Source organism: Magallana gigas, chromosome 8 (genome assembly GCF_963853765.1).
Source record: "Magallana gigas chromosome 8, xbMagGiga1.1, whole genome shotgun sequence".
Classification (NCBI taxonomy): domain Eukaryota; kingdom Metazoa; phylum Mollusca; class Bivalvia; order Ostreida; family Ostreidae; genus Magallana; species Magallana gigas.
The window spans coordinates 25,545,349-25,568,654 of record NC_088860.1 but is presented as its reverse complement, the minus strand read 5'-3'; the positions used below and the strand labels follow the sequence as shown (position 1 = coordinate 25,568,654).

The following is a 23,306-nucleotide window of genomic DNA, read 5'->3' as shown; positions in this document are numbered from 1 at the left end:
TGGTTATTTGAGTGACGTTATTTGCTAATTATGTGAATGGAAGACATGATCCTATATTTTGCATGATACTTCGTAGTTTAAACAGTTGCCTATGATATGTATGGTGGCATATTTCTGCTCCCTATATGCAAGATAAATTATGTCATCTTGCCAGAAAATTATGTCAACATGCAAGATAACTATGTCAACATGCAAGATAACTATGTCAACATGCAAGATCATTATGATGACATGCAAGTAACAAATCTTTTTAGAGAATCTGATTTTAATAGGGTTAAATGACTGACTGATGCTAGACTCTGACATCATATATGCAACATGCGACTTATATGTGTTGACATGTGAGGTATTTATGTAGACATGCGACATATTTATGTCAGCATGCGAGTTTATTAGTTTGACATGCAAGATATTCATTTTAACATGCAAGTTAATTAATTGTGACAGGATGCGACTTATTTATGTCGACATGCGACTTTTTCATGTCAACATACCAGTTTATTAGGTTGACATGCAAGTTATCGATGTCAACATGCAAGTTATCTCGCATGTTGTCATTAATAAAATCTGCATGTAAACATAATTTTCCCGCATTTGACATAAATATCATGCATGTTAACATAATTAACTTGCATGTTGACATAAACAAGTTTCATGTCAATATAACTATTTTACATGTTGATATAAACAAGTTTCATGTCAACATAACTATTTTGCACGTCTACATAAATTTCTTGCATGTTAACATAACTATCTCGCATGTTGACATAAATATCTTGCATGTTAACATAATGTTCTTGCATGTTCACTTGAATAAGTTCATAATTATGTTGCATGTTGCATCTATGATGTCAGATAAGTGATTTTACCCATATTAAAATAAGATTCTCTTTAAAAAGATTTGTAACTTGCATGTAGACATACTTTTCTTGCATGTAGACATAATTATCTTGCAAGTTGACATAATTTTCTTGCATGTTGACGTAATTTATCTCGGATGTAAGGGCAGAAATATACCTCCATAGACTTGACATTTCGTTTAAGAAAGAATATATCCATTACCACCACAAATTTACAACACTTAAAAACATATGTCTTGATGGGATGCTCGGACTTGGGATGTATTTGTTTAAATTGTGTCCACCACTGTGTCTGAAATCAGAATCTTTCAGCAAACAGAAAATGGCTTTTTTCTAGGCACGTATTCATTTAAATTGAAACACCGGAATGGAAAATTGTTGCTCTCTCATTCAAGCAGAATCACATCCTTACTCCGGTAATAAAAGAGGTTAAAAGATCGCGACCGTTAAATCATATACACATGTTTTTAAAATTTGTACCTTTAGACAAAGTAAGCTTGATTTATTCTAACTATAAATGAAGTAAAATTTGATTTTGTTTACTGTGCATTAAGTCTGTCAAAAGATAGTGATAAATGGATTAATGTAGTATCAGAAATTACATGTATATATAATTATATTAATTGTTATCTTCCAAACTCTGTAGAAAAAAATAAATTTATATAGATACAATAACTAAATATTGTTGTCTATTGTAATTAAAACACGAATATAAGATAGAGGGTATTATCATATTTTGTTGTATGTGTCCTCATTACACATTTTTAATCCATAACAACACTTCTGCTTTAAAAGATTTATATAAAAAAGCCCTATATGCATTATTATCCATTTAACAAAAGCCCCCTGAACATTTTTTTTAAACACTGGTTCTGTGTCTGGATGCAGTAACAATGCCACTAGTTTGAAACCAGTCAAACACCTTATTGAAATTTTTTGACTGCAGTTTAAAAGAAATTTAAATTGACGTCGTACCGCTATTCGAAAAAAATTTAAAAGGTTGAATGACACGAAGTGTAAATAGGCAATCCTATGTAGTATGACAATATTTAGAGTTTAAAAATATTACAACAGTGACGTAACGCTAATCTAATTATTCCCAGTAGTGACCCACAACACGAGGAAAAAAGTTTCACGGGAAAGCATGTTTCATGAGGTGATTGGGAAGTGCGGCGTTCTACCTGTATTTTAATTAACCTTATTTTACCTTCAAACATGCAGCGAACCTCGTGTGTATTGTTCCTGGTTATTGGATGTTTATTGTGTATGAAATTGTCAACTAGTTACGGGAGAAGGGTATCCAAAGTACCAAGGAAATCCATTGTACGAGGACTGTACACAAAATCCCAACTTGCCGAAACACTGAACATAAAATGCACAGGTAAGAGACATTCCTGGTCTGTGTTTGTACACCTGAGATAAATCGTCAATGAAAGACTTTTTTTCTTAGTTTGTAGTGCAAGCGTGAATAAAAAAAGATATGTCTTCAGAGTGTGTTCTTTTAGTAAATAAGACATATTTGCTTAATCATTTTGGCACTGTAAGTTCATGCGTATTAAGACGACGTTTACAAAAAATATCACCTGAACCATGATCAAATGAAATAAACAGGACATAATATTATGAAATGAATCATATGAAAATCGCAGTACACTATATGGAATATTTAAATGTTTGTAAATTGGCCCTGGCACGGAATCCTGTGAGGTCATAGTTAAAACTCTTAAACCACAACGAGGGGATTCCTCGAACGTTTTTGACGAAACTTAAATGTTGGCTCTACGGATTGTGGTTAAGAATGCTGAGAATTAAATCGATCACATAAAGTTATGCTGGATTTTATGAATGTATTAGTATGCTACCTGGCACATGTCTTCAAAACAAAATTTTTAAATGTATAAGTGGATTTTAGACCCTCTAGTTACTTGACCGACACTCTATATCTGTATCGTATCGAGATTTGAATATTATCAACACGTTAATACGAAGCTGTTCACGTCGGTACTTTGTACTTTTTATCAAGGTCTGGTTTATAAATAAATCGTCCAAATCATCATTTTGTTAAACACGTAATTACATGGCCTACAAGCCCCCCTAGTCCCCAGCTGGTCCTTATATCGTGTCATCGACACAAGGTTGTGACAATTGGAGGGTCAGTGCATAATGTTGGGAAACATCACTGTTGACATTTTCCCAGAGTTATTTAAAGTTAATCGTACCACATTTTCTACCTTGCTATTGGACAATCGGGAACGTACGACTGAGTCAACCTAAACTTATTTTTTTTCACTTTCGATAAAAATTTGATAACAGGGGTTTACTTCTTTTAACAGTGTTTTCTTAACTGTTACCGTAAAATCCTAATGGATATACCAACGAACACGTTAAAGCTTGGATTCATTTACCTTTTTAAAGATAAATGAAGGGAATTTTAAAGAGCATATCTCTCTATACATTTGAGAATGACTATCTTCTAAGTTTATCATACAAAACAGCTGATAAATGTGTACCTTTTCTCCCATGAAGATTACTACTAAACATTTATTTTACGGAGTCCATCACGGGGATTGTATTAACTGAGTCAACACTTTTTAAAAACTCATTTTATAAAAACTACCAGCCCGTTACATTTACCATCAACTTTATAGAACTGCGATATTTAAATACCAATAATAGAATTCATTGATACTTGATTTAAATAAGTATTGATTCAAAATGTACTGAACGAATATAAATTCTTTTGTTGTAGTATAAGAGTGCAGGGTTTACACGTGTAGAGTAATGTCCTACCCCATCCCCAAACACACACATACACATGTAATTTACACATGTAAAATTATATTATCTTTACTCAAGACAACATTTGAACTAACATTTTAAAGTTTAACTATTTTTTAATTGATACTAGTAGGAGGTAGTAATGATTTTTATAATTCATTTCTTTCAAGAAACTTGGTGTTTTTTTTGTATATTGAAGACTGTGTATACAAAGATGAAACTGAAAGAAAAATTGACCAACATTCGAAACAAACACAACCCAACACTAAAGGTACAGACAGACAGAGACGAAGACATAGGCGAAGACACAGGAAAAGGAATGGGCACCGGAACAGAGACCATGTTAAACCCGAACAACGCTCTCTTGACGTCATGGCGGCGTCAGACCCATCAGTACATCACGTGGTCTATCAATCACGTGACCAACAACGTCACCCCGAATTGCCAGATGCTGTTGCACGATTGGTATGGTTTGTCAAAATAGAAATGATGAAGGCAAATAGTTTGGATAGGAGAATCTTTTTTCATAGCAAAATAATGCGATTTTTTCCTTCTTCTTTTTTTTTTAAAAGGATCTCTCTGTCTCCATCTGTCCGACTGTCTGTCTGTCAAATTATCAATTTTTAGCGTTTATCGCGCTAACGCGCAGTATTTAGTTTGTCAGCACTTCTGCACGGTCTGATTTGTTAAAGGACCGACGATAACCAAAAACATTCAATGCTTATGTGATGCAATTCATTGTATCTCCCGTTACATTATGCTGAAAATAAAGGAGACTTGTAAGGGAATAATTTCTTCATGCCACTAGTTTTTTTTTCATCTTGTTAAAATACTTGTAATTCGAATATCAAACTATAATTTTATACTCCAGTCTTAACATAAAACCCGCCTGAGAGTTAAATAAAAGAATCAAACGTATCAAATGTCCTGCAGGTGGTTTTTCTACTTACCTTAATCGGTATGCATGAGTACCTTACAGTGTCTTTTTTGTAAATTGTACCTTAATCTCTTTTCAATTACTTTTGATTCTAAAGAGATTTTGTTTCTCTAGCAGATTCCTTTTTTGCAATTTTTGATTTTTTGTCGAATGACCGATATCTAATATGTTTACATCATTGTCTTTTGTTCAAGAAATAAATATACCAAAGCCCTATAGAATTTAACACAAAACCTGACCGTTACTAAAACATATATTTCCTTCAAAATACTATAATGCAAAACGAAATCAAAAAACAGTTAATCTACCTGATGAAGTTATCAAACTTTAGTACCCTTACAAAAAACAAATTTCTTTCCTCTGCGCATAATTAATAAATAGAATGTTGAAATAAGTTTTAGTGTTGTTTAATCGTTGTAGACAAGTCAGCACCCTCTAGCGGGGAGGAGGGGTAGAAAATGTTGTTTTTAAAGATATAAAACTGTATCACATCAAACACAACTGTAGTTTAACATAATACAACTTATTATCCGGTAGTTTACTTTACTTTGATTTCAGTTGTAATTAGTTAAGTACGTTTAGATATTTAGAAGATAATAACATAAGCCATTTATTCACCAAATAACCTCTTTTAAATGTATTTCAACTCTATCCCTTCATTTTAGGAAGGAAAATTGCATCCCTCTATAGCCAATTCCGTGGGTAAACTAAAGAGAACCCTTACAGATATCCTTGAAAAGATGAAACGCAAACTGGAAGAGGTAACGACACCTTTTCATTGTAATCTGCATTAATGTATATTCTAAGTTTGGAATATCTCTGATATTTAAAAAAAATATAATTCGCCAAATCATGATATCTGAGATATGATTTTAGATGAAGTATGATTGGAAAAATTCCCATATGTCTGCCAGGGATGGTATAATGAAAGTCAGAGAAGAGTTGCAAGAAATCACAAAGGAAAATAACAACGCATATGGTATTTCAGATTTGCTAAATTTACATAAAAACTTTTCACAATCATAAAACATTTTTAAGACTGTTAAGAGTTATATGAAAACGTGTATTCTTAAACCTTCTTGTATTCTGAATAATTATCAGATATTTTGTGGTATTACCCTGCGTTCATAAATTTGCGTTCCAACAATGTTTTCATTGGAGACTTATATCTTATCTTACAAATCATTTTAGTAATAACGTTCACGAGAATGTTTAAATTTTGACAAAATCAACGAAAAATTGACTGTGAACTGACTCTTTAATAAGTGATGAGTGAATTCTTTTAAGCAAGGTTTGAAGATGTTTGTGTAAAATTGTAACCGCCCAGTTTCCTTGAGATCCTTGAACAGTTTAAAATATTATATACTGCCATGTATATTTTTTAAGATTTAGAATTATCTCTCTTTGTTTAAACAATTTTGCTATTTTAAATGTAATACAAACGATAATATTTTATTGAAAAGAAGCACAAGATTTTTACTTACTTCTTGAGAAAAACACTCTTAACCGTAGCAAGGCAAACTAATTGTGTAATGCATTAAAAAAGAGAGTTTTAATGAAAATAAGATAGAACGTAAAAGTTATAACATGAAAAATAAATGTCGTTGGTGCAGTTTTTTGAAATTGAGCGCAAAATACATAAATTTCATTTTATAGATGTAATTCTCGATGTGTCACAGCTGACCAGAATGATGATGCTCAAACTAAAACAGCATGGGGCTCCAGCACCGGGTCGTCTAATGCAGAAACCGACCATGATCTGGGAAAGAGGCCGCAAAAACCATGACAAGATGGTTAAAGTCAACGACCAGTGCCATCTTGTAAATGGCACTTTATCAAAAATCATGGATATGAAGATGTAAGAAATTAGTCCATGGTATAAAATTATTTTTCTATGTTTTTCCCCTCTCAAGTCACAGTGTAAATGAAAGCAATTTATGATTATTACTGTACTCAGTTGGGTTTATGTAACTGTGTGCTTACTTTGGATAATGTTATTACGCTTTGATTTATTCGCAAAATACAAATGAAAAATTACAAGACGTCAGTTATACAGTCAAATGCTATGCAATATTCTGTACCGTAGTCTGAGGACTTGGGAGGAATTTTTATGAAACGTTAAAAAGTTGTATTACAAGTGGATAATATTCTCATGTATATTGGGTTTTCACATAATGCTTTTGTTGATTGAAGTTTTTAAAGCTTATTGAAAACTGGGACAGAACATCAGTTTTTGTCAATATTTATAGAACCTATCAAAGTGATAAGAATATAGATTCGATATATTTTGAAAAAATTTTATCCATAAGAACGAATTTTTAATTATATGATTTAGCACACCACCCGCTTAATTCGCTCACGCCCTTTTCATTGCTACAATTGCAATATTGCGAAGCAGTGCAGTTGAAGTAGTAATATAAATGGTTTTGATGATTATCACAGCTCATTTTTTTCTAAAAGCAATTACGTCCAACAAGATGCTCGCATGCTGCAACTGAACGATGCCGTGAGGAATGGTATGTCGGACCTGGATCGACTCAGGGACCTACAGTACCACGCCCGTCAGGTGCTCGTCAAATTGCATGTCGGGATAAAGAACACGGTTCTTCAAAAGAAGGTTGACAGGTATAAGGTAAGCTCATAGAGAAACGTACATCCTGGATTAATAAACACTGCAAACACAAAATTAGTTCTTTTTTCTTAAGCCTACTTGGAAAAAGGTTTTTTTTCTGCGTTTAAGGTTGCATAAATTACTATTTCAAGTTTGCTTATGTACTTACAACTACGGTAAAATAGGAAAGCATAAAGTGGGGGAAGTGTGGGGGGGGGGGGGGGGGGGGTCAATGTACATAGTATGTGATTCTTAAAAGCTGCCTAATCAAATTTATATTACGTGTACCTTTTCATTATATATACATTTTATAATACAATAGGTAAACCACACCACTAATAACTTGTATAGTAGAAATGAAAAAAAATCAAACCCTGTCAATTTCAATATTTTAAAGAAAGAATATTTAGAGAAATTACAGTGTCGTTTATCTTTTTGTTTGTTATATTCACACAAAACATCTTCATAGGTACATTTTCTGATCTTCTAATTTTCTAATAGAAATTTGAAGACAACTTAAGGAGGTACCTCAATGAGTCCCGGTCATTAGCGACTTCTGCATACAGAGAACTCTCATACGCTCGACGAACACATCAGGTGAGTTCCGAATGCACCGTGATATATAGAGGTATAGGAAACTATTCAAACTTTTAAGCTAAAATATAAGCAAATTATCTGTACTAAACAAATATAGTTTGTGTGTTAATAAGTCATATCCAAAACTTTAAGAAAGATCTTATGGTTAATTTGTTGATCATCCCGGATCCTCCGGGTTAAAACGATCTGCTCTTTCGCCTTCAAAGCAACTGAACAACTGAATCAGTCTTTGTTGAAATTTTAGGATAATGCAGATCTCAAAAAAGATATAGACCGAGCTCGATCCAATAGGAATGGACGCTCTAGAAGACGGCGGTCCACGCGCGCCGACGCACGCACGCTGGTGAACAGAGCTTACTCAAAGTCAAGTTACCTACAAATGACCAATAAATCACTCGATAGGTAATAATTCTTACTGATTGTCAATGATTTGTGCAAGTGATTGATTAACACCCTACATGGACAGTTACTGAAGAAAACGACACATGATATTTTATTTGTTACTTTATGGGTCATTGGGATAATTGAAAGAACTTTGGTACGTCTTATTAAAAAACAATATAAGATATTTTCAAGGTAAAATGGTAGTTTTAATAGTACGCTAATAAAACCCTTGCCTCTTTTATCATTTTGATAAGAATAAATCAGCAGTGTAATTGATTTTGATGAAATACACGAAAAACTTGTACTCTTTGAATAATAAATTTTAGAAAGATAGCAGTGGATCAAAGTACACAGTTTTCTCTCCCTATCTAAAAGACTTCTTGTACCTTACGCAATCTTTGGTTCTTGTTTGATTCGGGTTTTTAATTTTTCTTTAGGACAATCCGTCCTTTATTAGCGAAAGCTAAACAGATAACAGAAGGAGATGGTGCAATACCGGTAATGGTTCAGCTTCAGCGGAGTGGCGATAGATTGAGATCATACATTATGGTAAAGTCCTAAAATCGTATTTCAGTAATGACGCATTAATGATCCAACATATAATGTTATGGTGTAGCATTCAACCTAAAATGTTTGAATGGATATTAACACCTTTGCATACCTGTGTCTGGTGAGATATGAAGATATGTCTGAATAATGAACAGCTAGAGAAAGACTTTCGGGAGAAACGCAGTATTACAATGAAGTCGTATTATGACATTTACCTGCAGTATAGAAAAAGAACGAAAAATTAATGAGGTTCCATAACGTAAATAAATTACCTGCATAGCCTCGTTTAGAAATATTGAATTCAATTTTTTTTATAAAATTACATCATTTGATTTATCAATGGGATTTTACTTGTGGAATAGAATTACCAACATGAGAATATCGGCATTAGACGGAATTTTTAAATTTGATATCCCTTGTAACTATTAAGTCTCATTGTAAATAAAGTCTGATATTGCAAATGAATCACACCTTTTAAATATAAATTCTAGACACGCTTTATATCAAAGATACAATTTTCATTATTAAATTGTTTTTATTGAAACCTGAGAGCACCACCACCGATTTCAACGCAATTGCGATGTGGTTTTTTTCACTCGAATAAAAAACATTATTTTAAAATTTTAACAGAAAATAGACAGAGTTCTAGACGACCTCAGAAAGTTTCTGGGAGACGACGCCATCATTGAAGAGCGATGTCGTAAATTGATTGCGTCTGGCGAATATGAATTTGACGATAGTATTTTGGATTGTTCACCGTATTGTGATGGTAAGCATTAGTCTAGAGGCTGATCTAAGATTATTTCTTTTAATACTACTTTTGATATTTTCAAGATTATACGATGAACCACAGTTATATCAAACACGCTTATAATGAATTGACGCTTACAGTGAAGAGATTTTCATTCCCTGTGACTTTATTACATGTTATAAACTTGACGGATATAACTAACTACATTTATAACGAAGTAAAATCTCGCGTCACTGTCACTTCATTATAATCGTTTTTCAATGTATTTAATGTAGATTATTATCCACCCATCACTTTGGATATTATTCGTTCTGTATGTTAATATGCAATGCAACTGTTACAAATCCCTTTGAAGGTAACGGAGATGGAAGTGGATGTGGATCGGGGGATGATAAAATTGACGATGTGGATATAATCCTTCAACCTACCACCTCGCCTGCCAAAAACAAGACAGACCAAGACATCGACTCAAGCGGCGATGGAGACAGTGATTTTATCTTTATTGACAAAAACAATATAACAGTAATTCCCAAGCTGCCAGTATCAACTACCACTTTGGCTACAACTACAACGACCTACAAACCATGGTGGAATATTTGGGAAAATTCTGATTCATCAGCAAAACCTTCTACCACTACAATTAAACCAACCACAACATTGCCTCTAACAAGCTCTCCTAAAACAACTACAACACAAACAACTTCTACAATAACAAGCACAACAACAATTTCACCAACAACAACGAAAACTGCAATACGAACATCAACACCATCAACAACTACAACACCAACAACGACCACAACACAACCAACAACAACCACAACACAGCCAACAACCACAACAACACTGTCAACAACCACAACAACACTGCCAACAACGACGCCAACAACAACAACACAGCCAACAACGACCACAACCCAGCAAACAACGACAACCCAGCCAACAACGACCACATTCCAACCAACAACGACAACAACACAGCCAACAACTAAAACAACTCTGCCATCAACAACGACAACCCAGCCAACAACGACAACAACACAGCCAACAACGACAACACAGCCAACAACGACAACAAAACAGCCAACAACGACAACACAGCCAACAACGACAACAACACAGCCAACAACGACAACAACACAGCCAACAACGACAACACAAACCACAATAACACACCCCACGACAACACCATCAATAAAACCAACGACAACCACAACAAAGACTGTAGAATTAGTAATTAGTGGTAGCGGAGATGACGATGAAGACGATATCAATACTGAAACCGAGCTTCATCCGTCCAACTTGCCCCCTTTGACTGATGATAAAGATAATATGCCCCCTCTAATTGACGGAAGTGGTGATGACGTCATTGTAATTGATGACATCAAGAACCAGATATATTCAACAACTCCTCCAACGACAACAACAACAAAAACAGAATCATTCTGGTGGGATTGGGGTTTAGATGACCCTAATGCTGGAATTCCTAATAATTTCCGTTAGTGAAAGTTCAAGTTCTTCTAAATAAGCATGCAGTCTTTTAATTTATGGAATGTACTTCACTTAATCTTGCGTTTTGATAGATCTGTCAAATTCTTTTTCTTTTATTTACAACAGGAGACAAACTGGCAGAACGGGCAAATCTGTACAAAACTAAATCAGTTGACTTATTTGAAGACTCTGTTACTATACAAAAGAGAAAAGCAGGTAAATTAATTTCACATTTTTAATTCTAAGGTGTTGATTATATTCTTTATCACTATTTTTTAAAACAAAATTACTGTGAATAACTATGTTCTTTTTAAGATATTATACGAAGAAACGCAGCTTTAACTGAACAAATGACCAGTCAAGAGATTTATGTTTCTAACCTTACTGACATTAAAAACATTTGGAAAGATACCATGGACAAGAAGAAAAGTGTGTCTCTGAGGATTGAAGGAATCAAGGAACCCTTTCTGAATAAACTTCAGGAAATCTTAAATAAATCAGAAACATTAAGCAAAATTGCAAAAGAGAATCTAGCTCAATATGAGGACATCTCTGTGTCCTCAAAGAAAAGTGAGGAGACAAAGAGGACTGCTGAGATACTCACGGACTTACTGACCAAAAGTATGAAAATTATACTGTTTTCAAGCATGGTTTTAAGATCAAATTTCAACCGTTTACAAGCTTTAGCTTACCGGCAATTCTTTAAGATTCATAAGCTATTTATGACTTCATTTCACATTTAATTTCAGTGTCTAAAATTCGAAATAATAAAGTGGAGACCAGAAACGTTTTGAATTTTAATGCCGACCCTTGCGCCAAGATTCAGACTAGTGCTTCCAGGCTGAGGACCAATATAGCTGACCTTAGGAAGAAGATTCAGAAGGCTAAACGTATCGCTAGTTCACTGCCGGTTCGTTAAACCTTAAGTGGTCGTGGCCAATTTTAGGGATATATTCAACTCCTTTAAACGAAGAGTTCTGCATAACAAGATTAGAAATGTTGCAAATTTTAAAGTTAGAATACTTGAAATTTTGCCTAATTACAGGTAATAACATTTTATGACTAAAAATATCATATTCAAAATTTGAGGCAGATCTGATTGGTAATTCGTTGACCACTCAACTTTCTAAAATGGAATTTAAGAATTTGAATACATGACGATTGTATGAAAATTTAACCGTACTCTTTAAACTAAGGGTAAGTTTTGTACAACGAATGTCAAATGTTTTTAACGTAAACTTTGCAACAATGCTGCATAATTTTTCATGCATACTCAAACTTGATGTATTACTTGATAAAACATCAAGTAATCTGCATATTTTGAATATTTATGATAATAATGATTTATTAGTAATCAATATTTAAACGCCAATTATAAGTTTCTTAACTTATATTCAATGATTATTTTGTAGGCTTCCGTGGTAATGAATGGTAAAGAATCACTTCCGGTCACCGTCACGTCCATCACGTCCAACAGTTCACCGTTCTCTGCTTTTGGGTTCTGCCTTAAACCTGACAAAGAGTCTATGGCAATAGCAACATTACAAAATCCATCCTTTGTAAGTGTGTGCATGCAGATAAAGAAGGAAAGATATTTACTCATATTTAGCACATAGTATAAATAGATGGGGGAGAGTTTTTTTAAACACCTTTCAAAATTCATTTAAATAAGATCACATAGTAATACATATGCTATCATTACAATATAATATCATTGGAAAATATGTTTTTTACCTCAAATTTTGGCTTTTAGGAAGGAAAGTTCACGATGTTTATTTTATTTCATACAGTCAAGATGGGTGGTAGAACTGGAAGACAGGAAACCGAAAATCAGCTATTTTAACGCGAATGGGGAGAAAAAGGGTCAACTTAAGTCACAGACAGAGGTTGAATTAGAGAAATGGATTGATATAAAAATTTTCAAGTAAGTTATCATGAACTATTACAACATAATTATCAGCGGAAAATAACAATAGATTTAACTATATTTTATTTATGTATATATGTATAAAATTATTGGTTTTGAAATGTTAAGAAAATATTTAAAATTAAAGTATATGTTAATGCAACATTGATTTATATGCAATGCTGTTTAATATGTGTCCATTTACAACACTAAAATTTTGGAAGTAGAACTTTTGTTCTTTTCAACATCGTATATGAATAAGGTGTAATTCTTGAGTAACGACTTAATTCGATTATTCATTAATGCTACATTTTTATGAATTTACATTATTAAAATGATAATCATAACATACATTGTACTTGATAAATTTCACTTAGTGTTGAAATTTTGATGTTACAAATAGATGATAGAAGTTTTATGTCATTCAAGAGTTATCACTTATAATTAAAAGAAAATTACTCTTATCTCTTTATCCAGATATGGCAGCTCTATTCTTTTGAACAGAACTGACCTGGAAACTTCCACGTCAGTGGTAGAAGCAAAGGCTGTTCTTGGACTTCCGTTTGTTGCCGAGCAGCCTCACATGGCTAATGTTGGATTTGCTGAGGTATCCAACTAGCGAGATCTTCTACAAAATATTCAAGACTTATGATTTCAATAAATCAGTTTGTGTTAAGATATAAGGATGATTATCAAACTTTTCTGATATTTTAGAATAAGAATAATTTCTCAGGCTGTATATCGGACATCACTCTTAACGACGAAAAATTAGGAATTTTGGCTTCAAGTGTTAAGAAGAAGTTCTGCAACAGTAGTTGGTAAGATATTGATCAAAAGTTAGAAACATTTTAAAAAAATGACTATAATTGCAACAAACATTTTTCCTTTTTTATACTTTATGAAAACTTTATTTATCACTTTTAAAGAGCTGTGATTAACGTGCGTTTAAGAAATTTGACTATGTACAATTCAATTTAATAAAGGGTTATTTTTTCAGTGCGAAAGATAGCAAAGCTGCAAGTATGGTATTTGATGGTAGTGGATTTGTAAGGTATTCCGTTGATATGGTATACCAATTATATCCAATCAAGGAAATGTCCTTCCAGTATCAAACTCGGCAAGAAAATGGCGTATTATTATTCTTCAATGACCACTTACAGGTAATTTTACAGATAATTTTTCATATCAATTTCATTTATTAATCATGCAAAATTACATTGTACTTGGACGTAATTCTGAATTAATCCTTGATGTATTTAAGGTATTCCATTATTTTGTAAAAACAATTTCTTACTTTCGCTATGTGAAAATTTCAACTACGTAATTTTACAACCAAGGTTTAGCATTAATAGCTTCAAATGCAAATAAATAATTAATGGTTTTTCAAGAAAAATTATTTAAAATTGAAGAACGTCCCTTAAGAAAATATGAAATACTAATGGTAGATAAAAACTGGTTATACTACAACGAAATGCTTGGCTTTTCATTATTTTGGATTCAATTTAACGTGATTATCCTTTAATTATTTCTCAGGCATTGCAAGTCTTGGTCTCTATAATGGACTGCAGAATTCATGTTGAGGCGCGGATCAATCGTGGTACTACTGTTGTTCGAAGTAATTCAACTAACTACTGTAATGGCAGACAGCAATCTGTAAAGGTAACCATGACAATCTTTTTGACATTTAACAAAACAGCTGTCTAGACATTTTTTGTATCCAATGTCTGATAATTTCTTTCCCGGAAGCTGCAAAGAATGAGTTCAACAAAAACTTTCAAAATATGAAGGTTTATTAATATAATTTTAATGATTTGTTGACAATGAAAGGATTCAACGAATAGAATATAATTCAAAAAATATTCTGCTCTAAATAAACACATGGTCAGAAATTCTTATCATTTTACTTCTCAATAGCGTTTGGGATCCTATTACTCAAAATATTTATATATTTTTTTACAATGAAATTGGAATGAGATGTGAAGTGTATATTATGCATAGATAATGATATTAATGATAAAGACAGTGGATTTGTAAGGAAGAAGATATCAACATTGCTTGATTTTAAGATTATGTCCCTTTATTGCAGTTACTATTTGGACAGAACATAGAAGTTAAAACAAGTAATTTAGATGAGGTATTTCTCCCAGAATCCAGTACACAGGAGATCACACCCTCAATTAATGATGGCATCTATCTAGGAGGACTCGGGTCTCAAAATAAAATGATATCAGGGAAGAGTAAACTCAGGTATGACAAAAGTCTCAACTTACGTCAAAAGCTTTGAACTATATAGGATTTTGCACCATTCCCCTACCGGTAGGCACGATTTAATAAAATTGTAGATTTAGGTCGCGTTCTTAAATACATATTGCTCTATATTTCGCAGTTCTAGTATTTTGAAATATGGCATACTTCATTTAAGAAAATTTTCTGTTTTCCACCATTTATGTATCAATTTTGATAAACTGTACGTTACAAAATAACAGATTGTAAAAATCAAAATGGTTAAACAGGTATGGGACATTTTGTGTCACACTCTAGCCTCTATCAATAACCTTTATATTTAAAATTGTTCTTTTGGATGGGGTGTGAAATGTACATATGAATATATATTGTTGAATAACAACGTAGCTCAGTTAATGAAAGCGTCAGCTTGAGATAAGTTATTCACTGATTTGAATAGGGCTTGGACATTTACTAGTATAATTTAAATGATTGTAGGATTTTGAAAATCTAAAAGTGTTTTTTTTTTAAAGTATTTTCGAGATATAATTGTAGTATATTCAATTTCAGTATCATTCCACTCTAAAGAAAATTGTTGTCATGTTTTTATTTTTCAAATGATAGTTGAGAGTATGTTGCCATTGGGAGTTTGTGACGTTAGGATTGACTGGAGTTAGTACTTCAACCACAGTATAGTGTAACTTTAAGGCTTGATTGATTTTTTGTGTATGAATTCTGGGTATCTAATAATGCAAAGGTGCTTCGAAACTCTTAAAAGACTTTGTACGCTAATGAAAAACATTAGGTTTTAGTTTTGGGAGAAATCAAACGATGATTTGTTGCGAGTGATCTTTACCGCCATCTATATAACTTGCGTAACTAAGGTTGGTGTGCAGCCATCTTGTACATTTGATGATTTGGATAATTGAGGTATAGACAAAAAAAAAGAAAGAAATGATTCATACTTAAAAATGGCATGTGATAAAAAGACATTTTCAAGTGTGAAAACTTTTGATAAACTGTCGAGTCACTCGTAAGGTGTTGATTTATAACCAACCTGATTGAATCTTACTCGCGTAACTAGAACAAGTAAATGTTAACCAACTGCTGTATTGTGAAATATAATTGCGTGATAAGTATATTTTCTTATAATTTGAAGTGTCTTTTATCATTAGTGCTTTTTAAAACAATCAAGACAAAGAAGATTAATGATAAAAAATTACAAATTTGAAGTTACTCTGAGGAAAAACTGTAAACGATCGCAACATTTTGAGTTATCTCCGAATAAATATGAAATAAAGAATGCCATTATTTTAATAAGACGTTTTTTTTTTAAATTGTTGGTTAATTGATATATTGAGAATGTTACTATGGCAATTACTTGGTAAATGTATATAAAGGGTATATTTTCCTTTTTCCCTGAACCTATATAGTTAATCTTGGAATATTTTCATTTATTGTAAAAACTGTACAATAAAGAAATTTATACGAAAATTGAAAACCGATGCTATGGTAATTAGGTAGAAAGGATGAGAAATTGTGTTTGTTTTAGTTTGTTTGTTCATTTGTTTTTATGTATCTTTTAAAAGAATCTAACTTATGCATGTAATATGATACTTTAGATTAATTACTTTGAGAAGACCAAGCTTGCTCTTCATTTTAAAATAATATTAATATGACTTTTGGCGAAAAGAAATGGCTGTTGCTTTTTAGTCCATAGCAACAACACTTCAGATTTCTATAAATGTTCAATATAAATATCAAAATATAAAAGGCAATAAAAACAACCTTTCAAAATATCATTTTTTTTTCTATTTTGTACCTCGTTTTTATATTTACATTGTCGAATTTTGATATATGACATAATGGAATATTTAACAAATTTTAATTTTTACTTTTTAAGGCGTTCATGTAAATATAGTCTACTATGTACTGACTTAATTTTCCCTATGAATTCCCTATGACTTATGAAGTAGCTACCATTTGCCATTGATTTATAAATCTGTAATCTTTTGATCTATGCATGGGAACAGATACCCTTTACAATCAACTAAAATAACATTGATATATATTTTTGTATACAATATTAAGACAATCGGTGAACAAGCGTGCCAGGAACCCTTCACAAAATTTTCGATTTTGCAGAGAATTGATATCATAAGACACATTAAAATTGAATGGTGCGTTTTAAAATAAAATAAGTTTTAACTTTGAATTTCCATCGAATCAATGATTATATCAATTTGTATATCTACATAGCAATGAGAATTAAATGTGACACACTGAAATGGGCAAAACAGTTAATACCAATTTTTTTTCATGGGAATTCAAAAATTAATGGTATCAATTACATGTTGTAAGAAGCGACAATTTTTTATTCTTCAATATAGAGGAAATAACCATGATAAAAAATTTATTCGAATAAATAAATCTTTATTAAAATAATAATAATTAGATTGATTGATTTAGACGTCTTTAAATAATAATTTCCTTAATAAAACAAATGTATGTTGCATATGTATCATTTCAGAGCAATTGTTGGATGTATATCAAAGTTGATGATACAAAATAAAGAATTTCCCTTTTACATGGCTGAACATAGCAAAGATGTACATTTAGGGAATTGTAAGCATAATGTAAGCATTGTACATTTTACTAATATATTAACTGAATGAATTTACGACTTACAATTTCTTATTCATCGTGTTACAATCATGTGATATTGTTTCATTCATGTCATGTTTTTTGATACATTTCAAATTTTTAATCTTTTATTCAGGCATGGTTCAAGTGTGTGAAATTTGTAGACAAAAGTAAACAAATTGTCCTCGAAAAGGGACGAAATGGCCAAATTCTATCCGTCGCCATTACACGAGATTCAATGGGTAGAGCTTTCAACTACAAGACAAAGGTAAACTTCCTACATGTATATGCAAAGGTATCTTAGATTAAAGATTGCATATATTATTTCTTGTTTAACTATTTGTCATATTTTTTTCTAAATACGACGAGTATTTGATTTTAAAGACATCCATTTTATCATTGTTTGTCTTTTCCAGAATTTTGACATCGACGTCTTTGTGGATGGTAATGGGTTTGAAGTGGTAGACAACAAAGAAGATGAGCGATATCCACTCGCATTCCCTTCTAACCTTAACAGTCATTGGTTGGTCCTGTCTGTCAGCGACGAGGATAAAAAGTAATAAATTCAAAATCGCACACTTTTCATCCAAAATCTAATTATTTAAAGGGATTTGGACACGATTTGACTAAAATTTTTCAAATTTTATTTTTTCCATTTTCAATGATTATACTGATAAATATAGAAGTTTATGATGATATGTCAAAATTTGAAAGTCAAATATCATGTTATAAGCAAGATACAGAGTTCATAATTCTTTGTTTTGTAAACAAAGCTCGAATATTGTCATTTTTTACATATGTGTTGTATTGGTGTAAGTTTCAATCAAATGTATCTTTCTTTTGTTAATAGTGTTTATGAAGATATTGAATTAGTTTAAATTGTTTTTTACAATTCATTTTGTCTATGAAATGGTAATTCTCTACATTACATTTTTGTAAACAACTATAAGACTCGAGCTTTGTTTACATAACAACAAATTCTTACCTCTGTATTTCGCTTGTAACTTGACTTTAACATTCAATATTTTGGTCAATCATTTCAATTGCACCAGTTAACCATTTTATACTTAAAAAATGAAAATAAAATTTTTGATCTCAAATCGTGTCCAAGTCCCTTTAAGGTAATGGTCCATACCCCACTGGATAAATAAAATGCGTACAGAATTTTTTCATATTTTTCAAACGTGTATCTAAGGATATGTTCTTATCAAATATTACCCTGTCGGCTGGTCCATCGGTATTATAAAAGCTAGGACCGTTGCTAAAAATAGATCCGATTGCGGAAAATGGCGCTTTTCTCATACATAAAGAATATAAGCCTAAGCCTGAAATTTGACTCTCACAAAATTATTTTTTGACTTATATCCTATGTAAAATAAAGGAATTATTATTTCTAAACATAAATTTTTATGTTACACTTGCTTATTTATCAAAAAATAGATAAATCTGCTTACAAATTATATAAAATGAATAAATTTTCAAAGAAAATTTAAGCTCTTATAATTTTATTTACATACAGAATTCTCTAAAAAATTTATATTATTTAAACCTTAACGCCCTTAATCAACTGGAAATAAAAATTACCCAAGGGACCGGCCTTTTCAGGATCACAATTGGCATATTTTTGGTAAAATCATTAAAATATATATATTTGAAAAAAGATCCGTAAAAATAAAACTGTGCATTGGTTTATTATTTTAAAACTCTAGAAAATATGTTTTGATTATTGTTAAATAGAAAACATGATTTAAACAAACTGTTGATTAATCTGTATTATTTAAATCGCAAAAGATGGTTTCTTTGGATATCGGTAAGTATTATGGATCGAGATCGGTATTGAGAAATTGCAGTCACATGCGTGGATAATGCTAACTACCTGATATATGCCTTCAAGACAAAACCTCTATTCAAACTTTTTTTTACTGGTTTTAAAGACTGTTCTTATAATGAAATAACTTCTCTTCAGCGCATGATTTTAATTCTAAAAACATTTTTTGTGTAAAAAATAAATCTATGCTCGTTGCAAAGCGAATAGGATAAAGGTATCGCATAACCCCCTAACTCCGTCACTACCCTAACTCCGTCACTTTCGGGAAACTCCTCGCCGTTTGAAATTAAGTACGATTATGACGTCATTTTTTACATGTCAAAAATCTTTAATCAAATGTCAACAAATTGCAACGGTTAAATTTAAGAATGTGTCAAAAAATAACAGAATTAAACCTTGTTCATTTTATGCACCATTAATTTTGTGAAATCAGCTAAAACTTTTTCACAGATGCACTAAAATATCGATATTTCTGACATGCGGGCCCATTAGATCATTTACGGTGGTCAGCCATTTTTAGAGATGTCAAGAAGAAACATATCACATGTTATACATTTCTGATTAAGGTAATTAACGCATTTTTTTCAATCCGCAATAGCCTTTATGCACTATTCTTGATGATAACGTCAAATCGCTCATGCCGTAACTTTTGCCTTACACAGGGTTATAGATATATCCAGTATATCGCTATTTAGAATATGATACATTTCTAAAAATGTAATAGATAAATAATATAATAAGAAATATATTAATTAATGATATAAAATTTTTGAAATAAGTAAGGACATAAATCAAACGGCATCCATAAATACTGAAAAGGCCATTGTGATTGTTGTTACATGGACCCATATTTTATTCTGGCGATCATTTCATTTCGATGAAATTAAATATAATTAAATTGTATGCACCATTTTTACTTATTATAACTTGGACTAGATACAAATGGAGTTTTAACTAAATTGTTAATGTGTCTTCATTCCCTACCATATCATAGCGCAAGTGGGTGACGGAGTTAGGTTCATAAGATATAATAAGCACGCGTGATAAACGTCGTATTCAGAGGGCTTATTTGAATATAAAAAAAATATTTTTGTTAATAATTTTATAAATTTTATTGTTTCAGATTATATTTAGTGATTGCAAATGATAAAAACCACAAAAAATAATTTACAGAGAAACGTGGGAGGTTTTCTGCTTATGGTGACGGAGTTTGGGTACTCGGGGATAATATAGGTCAAGTTATTTCCCCTTGTATTTTTAACTCCTTTATGCACTGGAATATAGATCTCGGTCAGGATTTCATTTTGGATGTTTATGGACTTTCAGGAATTAATGTTCAAAGAATTGGATTAAATTCAACCTCAAAATGGATTGATGTTTATGCAGGATAAAATTAAGCGGTGTAACGTGTTATATTTTCAAAACGAGTACGCAATCGATACAACCCAGTCATGTTATTTCGCTGATTAATACCCCGTAGGCCTAATTGATTGCAGTTGTCAGGATTTTTGATATATTTGTTTTGAATTAATTTCTATGTCAGCTTGATTTCTTTGTTTTGAAATACACCTTTTAATGTTAGGTCTCAATTAGATCGGGCACGGATAAGACGTTATAACGCGTGAATTACGTCAGACGTTGTTTCGTGACGTATGGATAATTACCTTAATGATTTAATAATTCTATTTTATTCCGTCGATATTATTGCCTTTAATTGTCGTTGAAGTTGTATATGAATATCATTTCTTGTTGTTGTTGTTTTTTTTTTGTTGGGGGGGGGGGGCACGGGTGGGGTGGGGGTTGTTGTTTTTAGTTTTGTTTTGTTTTTTGTTTTGATTTGTTTTGGGGTTTTTTTTGTGTTTTTTTTTGGCAAGGTTTATTGTCATTTTTAAAGATGTAAATTAAATATTATGAAGTACAATAGGAGTTAAGGTGAAATACGATCACATACAGTGTTTATTATTGCATGTTTTTATAGCTGTATTTATTTTGTCTAATTGGGTTTAAAATTTCGCATTAAATTTCGTTGGTTTGGCTACAGGATATGATGTATTTGACTATCTTGAACACATTTAGAACATATATTGGTGATTATTAATATTTGTTTTGGCGTTCGAGATGATGTCACAACATTTAGCAATTAAAAAACTAGGAAAAGAAAAAGATTTAACCAATACAATAGCGTTAAAATAATTTGTGTTTCTGTTGGTAGAGTTACGGTCCGTTTCAATGACAGTGCCGTCCGTGTGGGATACAGCGCTGGTTGGCTGTTTACTAACACAGATGACACTGAGTACACCATCACGTTGGGTCCGGAGGATGACGGATCAGAGAGTTTCCTAGGTGGAATGGCGAACCTGATTATTGATGATAGGTCAGGATCTAAAAACTTTCTACTAAGCACATAAAGCATTTACTTGTATTTTCAGATGTGTCAAATGCTGCGCTTATCATAAAAAAAGAAAGTTAAGAATTTCTAGAAAATTATGCATATTGACGTATTTTCTAAGGATTTTTTTCTCTCTACGTAATTTGATATGCTGGATACAAAATGAATATGCTCACATTTCAAAGTTGTGATTTGTATTTACATTATGCAGCAGCAATATAGATTGGGTGCGCTTTACGGCAATGTTGAATTTTTTATAATAGGGATATTGAAAAACTGTAGTACATTGCGTATTACATTGCATACCAACGAATTGACACAATCACAAATGTCCATATATTATCCATATATATGTAGTATACTTCGACTACCATGTTATTCCGTATCTACCAAACTCTCTTGCAGGGAAACTGTTCTTGATGACTTCCGAGGTTCTCATCTCCTGCAGACATGCAGACGACCGTTAATTGACGCCCTGGACACGGCGGACATGACGGAAAAACCGGTCTGCTAAGTCCTGTTGTTGATAGCTTCAACTCACATACCGGTGTTTTCAGTACAGACTTTTGAATAATGAGTAGTGGTCCTACTTAGTGCTGCTTATATTATTTGTGTTCATAACTCTATTGTGAGGTGACTTCTGTATCATTATATTTGTTCATTCTGCTAACAACCTGAATTTACAAAGAAAAAGTTTGTGTAGATATGCTTATGTTCAACTTTGCTCAATAGCCTCTGTATATTTATTAAACCACATTTTATTCAAATATGTGTTCAATATTTGTCGTACATGTATCTCAAAAGCATCTTCATCACCGTTCATACTTTTCACTACACACTACACAATTTCATAAATACTCAATCAAAAAATCAAATTTTGAAAATAATGTCAAATGAACAGTGTATCGAATATGGTTGTAGTTTTGTTGGAAAATTTAAATTAAGCTTGTTGGTATGATGTTTGGCTATAACAAATTCAATTCATTCTCCATGCAAACCAACTATGGAAGAAAGTTATAGACTTTCACTTGTTTGCAAAATATGCCTTCTTTCAAAAATAGAAATTTTTAAAGTAAATAAAAATATTTCTATGTGGGACATAGGTTTATTTTTGGTTTGCTAAAACATTTTTGAAATCTTATTTCGTTTATTTATTAACGAATGTCGAAGTCGTAATACATCCATACCCGGTTCGACGTCGGGGGCAAATCTTAAAGGGCAAATGCAATGCCTGTTATTATACCCATCCTAAGCAAAACTATTTTAAAAGTGTATATAAAATTTGATATAGAATAGGACAAGAGACTATAAAACGGGTTTTAGTCTTTGATGTCCCATGCAGCCTCTGCTTTGTATGTA

At 32.0% G+C, this 23,306-nt stretch overlaps 1 protein-coding gene across 1 annotated transcript; it reads left to right on the top strand.

Moving 5' to 3' along the window:
* Positions 1-1,808: 1,808 nt before the first annotated feature.
* LOC105342640 (uncharacterized) lies at positions 1,809-22,714 on the top strand. The gene is made up of 26 exons (XM_034475007.2): positions 1,809-2,241; positions 3,838-4,103; positions 5,241-5,336; positions 5,452-5,554; positions 6,232-6,433; positions 7,036-7,207; positions 7,688-7,783; positions 8,028-8,185; positions 8,605-8,716; positions 9,347-9,485; positions 9,823-10,965; positions 11,085-11,174; positions 11,274-11,579; positions 11,708-11,868; positions 12,371-12,517; positions 12,749-12,882; positions 13,342-13,471; positions 13,579-13,682; positions 13,862-14,024; positions 14,398-14,523; positions 14,951-15,111; positions 17,618-17,723; positions 17,867-17,998; positions 18,147-18,286; positions 21,771-21,932; positions 22,353-22,714. The coding sequence occupies exons 1-26, from the start codon at positions 2,076-2,078 to the stop codon at positions 22,459-22,461; spliced, it is 4,824 nt and encodes a 1,607-aa protein (XP_034330898.2). The 5' UTR covers positions 1,809-2,075; the 3' UTR covers positions 22,462-22,714.
* The last annotated feature ends 592 nt before the right edge of the window (positions 22,715-23,306 follow it).